The following is a 14,217-nucleotide window of genomic DNA, read 5'->3' as shown; positions in this document are numbered from 1 at the left end:
TCCAGCATGCCAAAAAAAAAAAAAAAAAAAAATGCATGATAAATAATCTGGTTAACAGAATTATCTACCAAAGGGTCATCTCAGTAAAGGCTACAAGATACACACACAAAATACCAAATATGTAGGCAACAGGCCAATTCAAAAAGCTACATTTTGGTGGTTCTAAGCACTAGGGCTTGCTGTCACACCGAGGAAGCTTATTGAAGGACAGATTCTGGAATCTTACTTTTTGAGATTTATCTAGTAGGTCTGAAATGGGTCTCAGAACCTGTATTTCTGATTCGCTTCCCTTGTGACTTCAGTGCAAAGTCTGGGAACAAGTACTTTAGGATCTCACAGTGCCTAAGGGACTTGACTTCACTCACTGCAGAAGTACTGAATATTTGTCATTTATTCAACATTTCACCTATCTATTGTTCAAAATCCTACTGAGCTTACACTATTAGGAAGCCCCAAGAGAAAGTGCTAAATAAACCAGCTTTCACTATACTTGATTAACTGTTCCAGTATTTCCATACCCAGGAATTTTACCAAATGCATAAGAAACAGCAAATGGCTTCAAAGACGTGAAAACCTGAACTCAAGGAGTACACAAACACTCGTACTATAATATAAGGTATGTATTAATTAATCTGGGAGCTCTGGTAGCATAGTGGCTAACCAGAAGGCTGGCGGTTCAAACCCACCAGCCACTCCCCAGAAGGAAGATGGGGCAATCTACTTCCGTAGTGATACTGCCTTGGAAACCCAAGAAGGGGTCGCTATGAGTCGGGTCCGACTCGACAGCACATAACCAACAACAACATTAATTAATCAATCACAGCTTTCTAAAGGAAAGCATGGTGCCATGGTAACATCTTTGCCATCAGTATGAAACAAGGATTTGAGTCACAGCTGTCTGGTCTTGACTAACCCATATGACTACCAAGGCCTCAATTCTGGGTGAGCAGAGGGTAGTGCTTAGGTCTAATTTATATATGAGTCCTTCCATCCCCAAACTTCTATAGTTTCTCATGGGTAAAGGGTACAGATTCCAAAGAAGGGAGAACCCAACCAAAATTGGAACCCCACAAGGAAGCAGCTGAAAGAAGGACTTCAGCTGGGCCCAAATAGATGGGATGGAAGAGTCAAGCTAAAAACCAGTAAGAAGAACTAGATGATGCCTGGCTACCACTACTGACCAATCTAATCAGGGCCATAACAGATGGACCCTGAATGAAGGGGAGAAAAATGTGGAACCTCAAATTCTTTAAAACAAAACAATAAAACACACCAACTCGGCTGGTTGAGACTAGGGAAGAAAACTCAACCTCACTGCCATCAAGTCTGATCCGACTCATAGTGACCCCTTCCCTTGGGTTTCTGAGGCAGTATCTCTATGGAAGTAGATTGCCCAATCTTCCTTCCAAGGAGTGGCTGGTGGGTTTGAACCGCCAGCCTCTGGTTAGCAGTTAAGTGTCTTCAGCACTACACCACCAGGTTGAGACTAGAGGACTTCCCAAAAATATTGCCCTAAGATACTCTTCACACCTCAAACTGAAAATAACTTCTGAGTTCACCTTGTAGCTAAATAAAAAATTGGCTCAAAATTAACAAATATCATCCATAGATATGCTGCTCCTTTAAAAAATCACCTATACGAGACCAATTACTTGAATACAAAGATAAGAATATAAAAGGGGAGGGAAACTAGATTAATGGAAATGGAACAACCAAACAGAAATGAGAATGTTTTATGCATTGTGAAGAACATCATGATGTCACAGAGTAACTTGTGTAAAAACTGTTGAATGGGAACCTAAACTGTTGTGTAAACCTTCACTGAAAACACAATTAAAAAACAGCAACAGTGGGGTGGGTATGCCAGAAAGTGGGAGTTACAAGAGCATATGTACAAAGGCTGGGTAAAACATCAATTTGCAGGTGATAAGGCCAGTCTGACAACAGTGAATAGAGGATATAGCCCTGGAGTCATTCCTCAAAAAAGTTAAGTATTTAAATGAGACAGTAAAATGGCAGAAAAGCACAATAGAATTCTGAGTGAAAAGTAACATGAATAAAGTGGTGCTCTTGCAAGATCAGTCTAAGAGTCATCTCTAGAATGGGCTGGATGCAAGAAAGAGTCTGATTTATGGAAAAATACCCCAGGAAACTGAAAGGCATACATGCAGCTTCCAAAAGGTACTTAAAGCAATAAACCACCACCACAAAAAAAAAAAAAAAAAAACTAGCTCAAGACACTAAGAGCACAACACATGTCTAATTGAAAAATAAGAACACACACACACAAAGAACAGACAGACAAAAATTGTTCTACAATTTTGGAAAATGGTCAGCTTTGCCTCTCAGAGAAGTCTCGGCCAAATTGAGGATACCAGCTGCTATCTGATATTTTTGCAGGAACCAAATGGGGGTGGGGAAAGAAGTTGCCTACTGCTCACCCACCACACCCACCCCCATTTCAGAAAATCAGAAAAGTAGCAGATGTCACAGTGTAAAAGCCACAAGGCATTATTGTCCTTTCTTCCACATTTTCAGCCTGAGCAGGTGGGCCCTGAAGAGAGAAAGGTTAGTGAAAGGAGTAAGGAAACAGCTGTCATCTGTGGTCTTCCTTACAGACCCTGGATGAATCTCCAATGGTAACCCATCTTCCCTGCATTTCTACCTTCTTCTAGACCTTATTTATAGTCAGGACATAAAGCAAAAACTGAGTCACTAGAATGAAATAAGGGAGGCTATTTCTGGAATGGGAAACGGACATTTCCTGGGATGAATCAATTCCAACCATCTATTCCAGATCCTTTTGTGATCTCAACTCAGGGCCTCAGAACTTAAGATACATAAGCAGCAATCCTGGAAATAAATTTAAATTTGGGGAAAGGGAAGCCCACAACAATCTTCAGTTGGATAGAGCAAATCAAATAGTATCATTAATTTCCAGGTACCTTCCAACTATCAAAAGATTAATCTCTGGTACACAATGAAAACTGTACAGAGAAGTGTGGACAATTAGAAAAGCTAGTCCATACTGATAAAATAATTCTAATATTTTTTCTCAAATTTGGCAACATAATCATGGTCGATTCATTTTCTGACTGAAGAGTGAAATCTTTTTCTTAGGACACGTTCTTGATCACCTTATAAGTAAGTCTACCTGGGAGTCACTGCGTACAGTTTAAGGAGCTCTTGTGGTATAGTGGTTAAATTACTCGGCTGCTAGCCAAAGGTTGGCAGTTTGAACCCATCAGCTACTCCACAGGAGAAAAATGAGGCAGTCTGCTTCTATAAAGATTTACAGCTTTGGAAGCCCAATAGGGCAGTTCTACTCTGTCCCACAGGGTCACTATGAGTCAGAATTGACTTCGTTGTAGTGGGTATGGGTGTATAGTTTCCTCAGAAGAGATAAAGCTGGTAGGCATTTTTCTTACAGGCCAATATATATGAAGAATGAGATGTCAAAGCTATGCAGGGTTACAAAATTACCTAAACTGACAATCCTAAGAGAAGCAACTTTTAAGAACAAAGATGACACTGCATTTCCAAATACCTGAAAAAATGAGCAGAAATCTTCTAGACAAGTCTTTAAGTAAAGATGGATGCCACAGTCAACCTTGACTAACTTCTCTTCACCACTTCAGGCTATATTCCGGGCTGATTTCTTAAATCAAGGGTGGAAAATAGGTTTCAACTTGAGTCAATTGATAGAGGCTGCCAGAAACTCTATTTTGAAAAATATTTGGGAGCCACATCTAGATTCAGTGAGAAAAACTGCCATGATTGATGAGCAACGCCTACAATGGCCAGGAGAGGGTAAATTGATGGTACACGTACTAAGAGTTTGCCAAAGGCAACATCCCCTTTATTTTTCTAAAGGAAAAGTAATCCATATTGCAGATCAGATTAACTTCTTAGGCAGAGAAAATCTACATAAGAGTTTCAAAAATTTAAAGACAAGGTACCCACAAAATTATTTCATATACCTTAGAGAAAAAATGTGCATGGTATTTATGCTCTTCTAGTAAGTCTCCTCAAAGTAAGCTGAATCTGCCAGAACCATATCAAATCAAACCCAAGGGGCCAATACAGCCTGCCACTTCTTTTTGTAGCACGCATGACCTAAGAATGGTTTTTACATTTTTAAATGGCTGAAGGAAATATATAAAGAATTCTCTTTTGTGACATATGAATATTACATGGAATTCAAATTTCAGTGTCCACAAATAAAGTTTTATTGAATCACAGCCACACCTGTTTGTGTATGTATTGGTAGTGTCTGCTCCCATGCTACAAGGGCAGAGTTGAGAAGCTGTAACAGGGATCATATGGCACACAAAACTTAAAATATTTACAATAATCTGTCTTTTTACAGAAAAGTTTGGCAAGCCCTGTGCTAGAAGAATTGGCCCTAAAGTTCTCTCAAACTGTAGGTCAAGTAATTCTCTATAGGAGTAGGGATTGACTTCAGTAAACTTCATAACGTGATTACATACAGTACTGATGAATAAATAGCTGCTATCATGGAAAGAGCATGAAAAAGTTTATTATGCTTCCCAAAGAAGTATCTATATGGGTCAGAAATGAGTACAGGAAAAATCTACAAGTAAACTAATTATTTTTTTAACTTCAGTTCTGAAAGTAGATGTAAAATTTTTTTAAACATACTTTTATTGTTTTGGTTTGAAGTCTCAATCCATTCAGCGTGTTGATAGCTTTCTCTGCATCCTTAGGGTCAATGTAGTTCACAAAGCCATATCCCAAGCTCTGTCCTGATAGAAGGGAAGGGGAAAAAGGCATATGTATTAGTTCTATGCTCTGACAAAGATCCACTTTCATCTTGGTGTAAGGTCTTGGCATTAACACCAGCATATTTTCCCAGTAGCAAAAAGAACCCTAGGTAATTCTTCTAGAAATATGCATGCAGTCTTTTTCCATCTCCTGTCTACTACATTTGCAAGTTTAAACATCAGTTAGAACTCAGCAAACAGTGTTGTTTAAAAAAGCACACATCCCCAAAGGGCTCCATCATACGTGCCCTGCCTGAGGCAGAAGCACACCGCAGCAAAGCCGCCCTCAGTTTAAGAAACTGTGGGTATAAGTCTCACAGGAGCTGCTGAGTGGGCTTAACAGGCATTACCTCTTGGTTTCAGTTTCCTTACCTATAAAATGGGAAAGCTGTAAGCTTCAGTCAAGAAGCTGTCAGTGTTCTGTGAATTATACCCTGACACATTTATATCATTTACCAAATACAATTTTATCAGCATCTGAAATGATAAAGAACCATGTATATTTGGATTTATAAGGAGCTCTGGTGGTATAGTGGTTAAGGCACTTGACTGCTATCCAGAAGGTCAGTGAGTCAAACCCACTAGCTACTCCATAGGAGCAAGATGAGGCAATCTACTTCCCTAAAGATTTACAGCCTTGGAAACCCAATGGGGGTCACTATGAGTCAGAATCAACTCGATGGCAGTGGATTTTTTATATTTATATTTATATTTATTTTGGAGAGCAGATTCTTTAAACAAAATTGGATCAAGTTTTCTTAAGCGGCTTTTGTGATCTAGATAAGGACTAGATTTAAACCAATGATGTCCAAGCCAATTAGAACATGAGATGAAAAAAAAAATTCAGTCTCTCCCCACATGTAACACACCTGTTACTTACACCCTTTCACCCTTGGCTCCAACTCTCAGAGAATTAGAGGTATCATACAGTACTTATGAATAAACAGTGGTATTGAAAATAACACACTGTGTGGGGTTGGAATCAATGGAATGCACTCACAATTAAATCTAATGCTGAAAGTGTCAACTTTTAAACTAATGTGAAGTTTCTTTGTTTGGAAACATGAGAAACATCTACTTAATGTACTGAAAGTCAAATAAAACTAATTGAAAGTTCTCTGAAAGAAATGCAATAAAGGTCCAAATGCTTTGATTGAATACCATTTTTGCATCAAGTCAATTTCATAGAGAAGTGAGGGATTGGTTCTTGATGGGAGACCTTAGCTCATGGTTATTACAAGTATTTACAATAGCTACTTTGGTTACCCTGATGTGGCTCCTTGTAACTTCACAAAAGAAACAAAAGGCTACATAAATTATGGATCTAATAAACATAAACACCTATGACTGTTATTTTGGGGACCAATATCAGAATTTGGGATAATCATTGCTGACCTATGCTCTCTTATTGTATTTTTCTAGTTTGTTTTGTTTTTTTTAAAAGACAGTGCTAAAAGTAATTGAGAACATTTTTTTCCCTCACCTTAAAATTCAGAAAGGTTCTATTTTACTCTCAGTTCTTAAAAAAAAAAAAAAAAAGTGTCATGTAAACTATATTTGCAAGTATTCAGCTTTTTACTAATTCAATAAACATTTATCATGTGTCTACTGCATGTACTGTGCCACCTCATGAAATGTGTTTCACCTCTATTGTAATTGAGCGCAATTCAAATCAGCTGAACCTAACAAAATCTGCTCATGGAAGCAATTTATGATGGAAAGAATGTGGGCTATGGAGATGAGACACATGAGTTCCAATCCTGGCTCTGCCATTCACTAGCTATGTGACTCTGAAAAAGTTACTTAACCTCTCTGAGCTGCAGCTTCCTTATCTCTAAAACAAGGACAGCAACTCCTACCCAACTAGATTGCTGAGGCAATAATGAAAACATTCAATATTGATGGAAATAGGTCATGAAAAGATGGGTGCTCTGGTGGCATAGTGCCTAAGGCATTTGACTGCTAACCAGAAGGTTGGTGGTTCAAACCCACCAGCCACTCTTTGGAAGGAAAACTGGGCAATCTACTTCTGTAGTGATACCATCTCAGAAACCCAAGGAGGGGTCACTATGAGTCAGAGACGCCTCTATGGCACATAACAACAACAGTCAAAAGATAACACAGAGTAACTACTACATGGTAAGGAGTTTAAATATATTCATTTATGAAGTTGTATCAGGAATGTGCTACAAATGTAACGGGGAAAAGAAAAACTAAGCCAAATGTTGCGTAGTTTTTGTCATACTGCTATTCTATGACAAAATAAATCAACTTGTCAATTGTAGTAGCGTTAAGAGTCCAATTTTCCCTTCCACTGGCAATGCTCTTTGGCCTGCACTTTAGCAGCTTCTCATCACAATGTTTCTCAATGTTTGCTGCATACTAGAATCATCCAGAAAGCGTCACATGAACAACACTGCTGACAAAGCCCCAGTCCTAAAGATTCCGATTTCACCAGTCTGGGATGAAGTATTAGTGGTGGTTGTTAGGTTCCATCAAGTCAATTCCCACTGAAAGCAACCCCATGTGATAGACTGCACCATAGGGTTTTGTAGGCTGTGACCTTCACAGGAGCAGATCACCAGGTCTTCTCTCCAATGGTACCACTGGTGGGTTAGAATCACCAACTTTTGGTTAACAGCTGACTGTCATCGTTATGTCACCGGGCTCCTTGAAGCATTGGTACCTGGTTTTTGCTTAAAATGTAACATGTAGCCAAGGTTGACCATCACTTGTTTTAATGGTGAAAGATAACCTGGGGCTACCAAGGCTCCTGAGAACCAGGAGAGGGGCCAAGTGGTAGAGGTCTGGAGGTGTGAAGTGAGTATGCCTTTTAACACTTCTAAGATGGATGTGGTAGCATAGTGCCTAAAGCACTTGACTGCTAATCAGAAGGCTGGCGGTTCAAACCCACCAGCCACCCCTCAGAAGGAAGATGGGGCAATCTACTTCCGTAGTGATACTGCCTCGGAAACCCAAGGAGGGGTCGCTATGAGTCGGGTCCAGCTCAACGGCACATAACAACAACAAGATGGATGTGGCACTCTTCTAAAATCTTCATGTTATCCATCTCCTCAGAGTAGTTTATTGGCCCCTAAAGGTCAATCTTCAGCATAGCAGTACACACTGCAGTTGGATCACTGGGTAAAGTGAAAAGCATGGCCTGCTTAACCGTCCCCGCCGGTGCTGGCCTCTCGTTCCCTACTCCTAGCACACTGTAGGCACACAAAGTTTTATTAAATGAATGAGTGAGGAGCTGAGTGGTGTTATTTATTTAATCAAAGGTATTATCATCAACAAGGACCCTGGGGGCACAGTGGTTAAGTGCTGCTAACCAAAAGGTCGTTGATCCAAACTCATTAGCCATTCTGCAAGAGAAAGATGAAACAGTCTGCTTCTGTCAAGATTTACAGCCCTGGAAACTCTATCAGACAGTTCTACCCTGCCCCTATGGGTCACTGTAAGTCAGAATCAACTCAACGGCAGTAGGTGTGATTTGGGTTTTGGCATTATCCACACCCAACAGATGGCCCATCTACTGAATGCAGCTTTGACTTGAACCCAAGAACGTTAACAGCCCGCTACAACATAATCAGTCACTCAAATTTCTACTACCTGTAAATTAATTTCACTCTGACCATGTTTGTCCCCAAATGTCCTCTCCCCTGCTTACAAAGTTTTTTAATTTGCCTAGCTGCATCACTAGGAAAGTGCCACTGTCAATTAAAAACATGTCTGAAGTAAGCAAAATTTTACTAGTATCCTAAGCAGAATAATATAAGAAAGGGGGTTGTTGTTGTTGTTGTTATGTGCCGTCGAGTCAGCCCTGACTCATAGCGACCCCTCCTTGGGTTTCCGAGGCAGTATCACTACGGAAGTAGGATTGCCCAACCTTCCTTCCGAGGAGTGGCTGGTGGGTTTGAACCGCCAGCCTTCTGGTTAGCAGTCAAGTGCCTTAGCCACTATGCTACCAGAGCTCCCAAGAAAGGGGGTACCGGATACTAAAATGCTATTTTCCTACTAAGTCTAGTCCTGTAGATTCATTAAAATGTTAGCATGGGAATGAAATCAAAGGAGATAAGAACTTTACAGTATTTTCATTTTAAAGTGAGTTAGTCAAGTAAACGAATATTTATCGGATGCCTAAACTATAAAGGAGCTCTAGTGGTGTAGTACCTAAGGCAGCTGATTGCTAACCAGATGGCTGGGGGTCCAAACCCATCAGCCACTCTCTGGAAGGAAGAAAGGCCAATCTATTTCCATAGAGATACCACCTCAGAAACCCAAGGAGGGGTCACTATGATTCCAAATCAACTCGATGGCAGAGAGTTTGGTTAAACTATATAAAGGCACCAGATGACACCAACACAGGCAAGACTTTCTCAATTCTCACCTTTCAGCTACCTGGTGCTTTACTATTTAATTTTAGCCTCACATTAATCATGTATGATATTCAGATTCTCCTCCCTATAGATAGAAATGTTATCTACAAGGTTCACTGGATTCCCCAAATGAGGAAGGGGGAAAAAAGAAAAAGTAGGAAGGGGTAAAGCCAAGACTTGAACTCAGGATTCCTCGTTCTCAAATGCTGTAATAGACTACATATTTCAGGTTATTGTAAGTGAGTATAGATTTTTAAAAAATAAAAAGCAGAAGCAACACTTAGCCTGGATCCACTTTCCTGACTATTGTGGTTCAACAGCTTATAGCAGCCATAAACCACTAGGGAAAGCTTGGAAACCAAGCATCTTTTTTATGTGTATCATCCAACTCTATTTTTCAAGTCATTTTGAATTCTGAACGTGATTACTGGTATATCTTAAAACCAAGAGTCATTTCTTTAAAAAAAAAAAAAAAAACTGATAAAGCTACATTTAAATTCCAAGTATAAGCATTATGGAAATCAACATGATTAAAAGAAAATTCTGAACAAAATGACAAAGCTAAGGCTCTCCCAAAAAGCTTTCAAGACAAATAAATACTAACTATCTTTAGAAACCACACAAAAAATGCCCCTGGGAAATTGAACACCAAGAACAAAGTAAATACCATTCATCTCCCACTAGCCACATAGACTACCTGTAGTCACATAATCCTAGGGATTGGAACCATTAATCCAAGTCTTGATCCTAATAGCCATGACAGGGATGCTAGAACTTCCCTGTGGAAGATGCTACGTGAATAGTCAGGCAGCAAAGACTTTTGCCCTGGTCCTAAATGCCTCAGGTCAACACCACACTTGAACACATGTATGCTACAAAAGGTGTGTGGGAATGTTTTTTGTTTTGCATTCTTCTTTAAAATCTAACATCCCACAGAAAAGGATCCCTTCTTCACATGAAGTAGAAAAATCATTTATAAAAGGCTCCTGGCATAAGGAGAATAGTTATAAATGACTGCTTAGAACCATAGTCAAGTGATCATAAAGCTCAGAGCCTCTGAAAGAGACTCCAAAGGACCATCAGGAGTCACGTGGGGGTGTCAGAGCAGGAAGAGGAAGACAGGAAGAGGATCTGTTCACTAACAAAGTGCTACTGTGGGAAACACAGTAGACGCCAATTTATCCCAAACTGTGCATAATTCAAAGCAGCAGCCATTCCCTTGCCACCTACATTGCTTTTAATAGCATACTTTAATTAAAAATTTAATTGCATATTTTAATTAAAAATGCGCGATCTTCTGGACCCATTTTATCCAAAGGTCATTTTATTAAGTCTTTTCTATTTCAAATTACTACCAATGTTCAGAATATCAAATTACCCCCACAGGTTTAAAGGTAAGGGCAATAGACTGCCATAACTTCTGATTATAAACCTGTGACATTAATCCTATCTAGCCAACATTTACATGAGGTTCTCCTAAGCACGGAATTGTGGAAAATAACAAAATGCTACTATTAAAAAGCAAAAAAAACACCAAAAGGCCACCCCAGATATTTCTTACCTTACATTAATTTAACCAAGAATTATGGAAAGCCTACTTTTGGCTAGGCTCTTCGACGCTGAGGATACGGCAGAGCCACAAAAAGCTCCTCTTTTCATAAATCTTCTCTCCAGGTAGGGGAAGATACATGAACAAATTACACAGGCTATTAGAAGGAAACGAGGGCTACGGAGAAAAAAGCAGTAAGCTTCCTTACCCCTTAGTGCAGGGGTGGGGGTGGAGGCACCTGCTGTTTAAATAAAGTGGCCAGGATGGGCTTTACCCAGAAGGTAGCATTTGACCAAAGACTCACAGTGTAACAGGAAAGATGTACGAAAAGACTTATTTCAGATAAAGTTCTAAGATAAGAAAGAAAAAACAAAAACAAAAAAACAGTTACCAGGGAGTCGATTTTGACCCCATGTGTCTCTGCGTAGAATTGTGTCCCACAGGGTTTTCAATGGCTGAAAATCATCAGGCCTTCTTCTGCCTCTGGCTGACCAAACCTCCAACCTTTCCAGTTAGCAGAGAGCATATTAAGTTTGTACCATACAGGGACTCCAGGTAGGTATCATCTCCTGCCACCTGCCCCTCCTCCCTACTGTTCTCTACATTAGCACCTGTACTCATGTATAACTCTGGCTCGGATTATTGCAACAATGTCACTCCCTCCCTAAATTCCCATTAACTCCAAAACCACTACTATGTTGTTGGGATGCATCTCCTGAAAGGTAAATCCAACCACACCTTGGCTTCCAAGGTGAGCATCAGCCTCTTGCTTGCCTCCACTTTAGCTCAATTTCTACTACTCGTATACATACTCCTGCACATCCCAAAAAATGCAGTCAGTTCCCTGTGGCTGGAACACAAATTTCCCTGGAATACTTTAATACATTCTCTGAGGTTGTTTCTTGCCACAATTTGCCCCACCCCCAATGCACACTGTTTAGTCTCCCGTCCCATCCCTTTCATAGTCACTTACATGATGCCTTTTCTTTATCTTAACATATTTTAAAAATAAAAATAAAAAAAAGCTCTGCCACTGGCAACCCCATGCACTACAGGTTAGAACTGATCCATAGGGTTTTTCTAGACTGCCCTCTTTAGGAAAGCAGATCACCAGGCCTTTCTTTCGTAGGGCCACTGAGTGGGTTCAAACCACCAACCTTTCAAATAGTAGCTAAGCACAAACCCTGTGTACCACCGGGGACCTATCTCAGTACATTTATGTATTGGAACAGTCAATTTGGATGGCTCCCCACTGTGAGCTACTTAAGAACAAAGGGAAGGCAAGTACATGTTAAGCAAAACAATTTAATGAACTAAATGTTCACTGAATGAATGAACCAAGAAGGAAGGAACAAACAGTGTCTGCCCTGCAGGAGTTTATGATTTAGGAGAGAGTTGCCCTTATAAACATGCTCCCCAACTCTGAGCACTGTGTTTACTAATCTAAATTATTGCTACATTTAAAGTCCTACACTGTACCAGATGGGTTATATAGAACAAGATGCTCAAATGTTACAGTACTCTGTCTTCATAAGGGAGCGATATGAGGTAGATTTTTAAAAATAGTTCTTATAGAAATTTTCATATGAAAATTTTCTACAAATACCATTAAAATGAAATCCCAATTTTAAAAAATAATGTCATGTAGAATAATTTAATAGATTTACATAAATCTGTTTCACAAATCTGTATGTATGAATTATGGGATGTCAGCATATAATTTTGTTGGAAGTGCTTTTTCACTAATATAATTAAGTCTGCCGAGACTATTCATGTACAAGTCAAATAAAATGCAGAGTGAATTCTATAAAAACCTGGTAGTTGAATCAACAATAAAAGGTAACTACAGATTGATGTGTATCTATTATTTCATTTAGAGCAGTAGTAATGTTTTATGAAATAAAAAAGGACTGAGCAACCTAAGTCTTTTTATAAAGCCCACAGTTAGCAGAAACAGGTCACTACGGTCCTTTCTGAAAAGCAAGCCTCTTGCAACCTGCCATCTAATACCTTAACACTTAGAAAACAGCAAACTGAAAAGATCGGCTGTCTCCAAGCACAGCCCCTCCGTAAAACTGCATACCTTAACAAAAACAAATAATATAATTTGGGAAAACAAGTTTTCATTTGGGGGGGCATGTTTTTAAAAGAATACCCTTTTCCATTACCATAAGCACTCATCTCTCCCCCTCCTACAGACGCACAATAAAGTTGCAATGTGCTGTATTTCTTCAGATGGACTTTCTGTTCTTGGGCACTTGATGTGTGTGTCTGTTCAGACAGGCTGTGCAATGCAACTCTGGCACCAGAGCAACTTGCACCAGACTTGACAAAGGAGCTTGTTTAGTATCTCAGATCTGATGTGCAACCAAGCCACATGGGTACCGCACATAAGGGGGAGGGTCAGAAAGCACCTTATGTGAACAGAGATGCAATCCTCTCTAGTCACATTTCTCTCTAAATGTTAATTCCTTGACTTAGTCTAAGTCTCCTGACCCAGCAAGCTAGATGCAGCAGGTCCTTCTATTTAAACACTCTGCTAACTTGAGTCAAATGTCCTCCTCGCTGTCCCCTGATGAGTAAGATCAAACTGTGAGGTGAAGGACTGGTGAGATCCCACTACTACAGCCTAAGCATGCCTCTTCAAAAGCACGAAGCATGTTCACCAGGTTCCCGGAGGACATTACCAAGGATTATCACAAGGATGGAGAATTCAACCTAGATGCTCACATAATACACAAAACAGATGGCTCACTCAAAGACTCATCTTCTACCCAAATGCTAATAAAGCTGGCCTGAGATGCAAATGCCCTGATATTTCAGGATGATTTTCAGGATTTCAAGGATATACTGAGATAATATAGAAGAGTAGAAAACTGTAACTTTTCTGCTGAAATCAAAGTTATACATAGTGATTATTTGGTAAATACTACCTAAGCAGTCCAATTCTGAAGGGAGCCGCTACTATCCCCAGCACCAAGGCATTTTCAAGTTAATTTTAATGGCCATGTCTGTTCCCTGATTATGCAATTGGTAGAGTTCTATTTTCCTGTAGTTCCAGTCCCAGTAATTATGAATCTGCTGGCAATGCAGGGTGACCTAGCTTAAGTTGGTGAAACTATGGGTTCCTAATACATCACATTTTCAGACAACATTAAGAACTCCCACACAATTCAGTCATAGTCTATCGAGAACAGCAAGAGCATTTTAAATCCTCTAAATTTACACTGATACTGCACACGTGGACTAAGATGTCTTGCACCCAAAATCAAGAAGATTCAGAAAAATTACCTGTACCTAAAGTGACTTTCAATACTCAAAGGGTACGGATTAACACAAATTATGGATAACGTTGCAAAAAATGGGAATTCCAGAGCACTTAGTTGTGCTTGTCTGGAATCTGCACATTCTGCAGTCATTCAAACAGAACAAGGAGATACCGTGGGATTTAAAATCAGGAATGGTATGCATCAGGGTTGTATCTTTTCACCATACTTATTCA

General features: G+C 39.7%; 1 protein-coding gene across 1 annotated transcript in view; it reads right to left on the bottom strand.

The window, feature by feature from the left end:
* The window catches only part of ELAVL2 (ELAV like RNA binding protein 2), a 133,440-nt gene that overhangs the window by 50,512 nt on the left and 68,711 nt on the right, over positions 1 to 14,217 (bottom strand). Inside the window, exon 3 of the mRNA XM_007948402.2 lies at positions 4,663 to 4,766. Coding sequence (XP_007946593.1) covers positions 4,663 to 4,766 — 104 coding nt within the window. The remainder of the gene's footprint in view (positions 1 to 4,662; positions 4,767 to 14,217) is intronic.

The sequence above is a fragment of the Orycteropus afer genome, unplaced genomic scaffold, assembly GCF_000298275.1.
Source record: "Orycteropus afer afer isolate SDZICR_OR568_19922 unplaced genomic scaffold, OryAfe1.0 scaffold00216, whole genome shotgun sequence".
Lineage (NCBI taxonomy): Eukaryota > Metazoa > Chordata > Mammalia > Tubulidentata > Orycteropodidae > Orycteropus > Orycteropus afer.
This window is presented reverse-complemented; position numbering and strand designations above follow the sequence as displayed.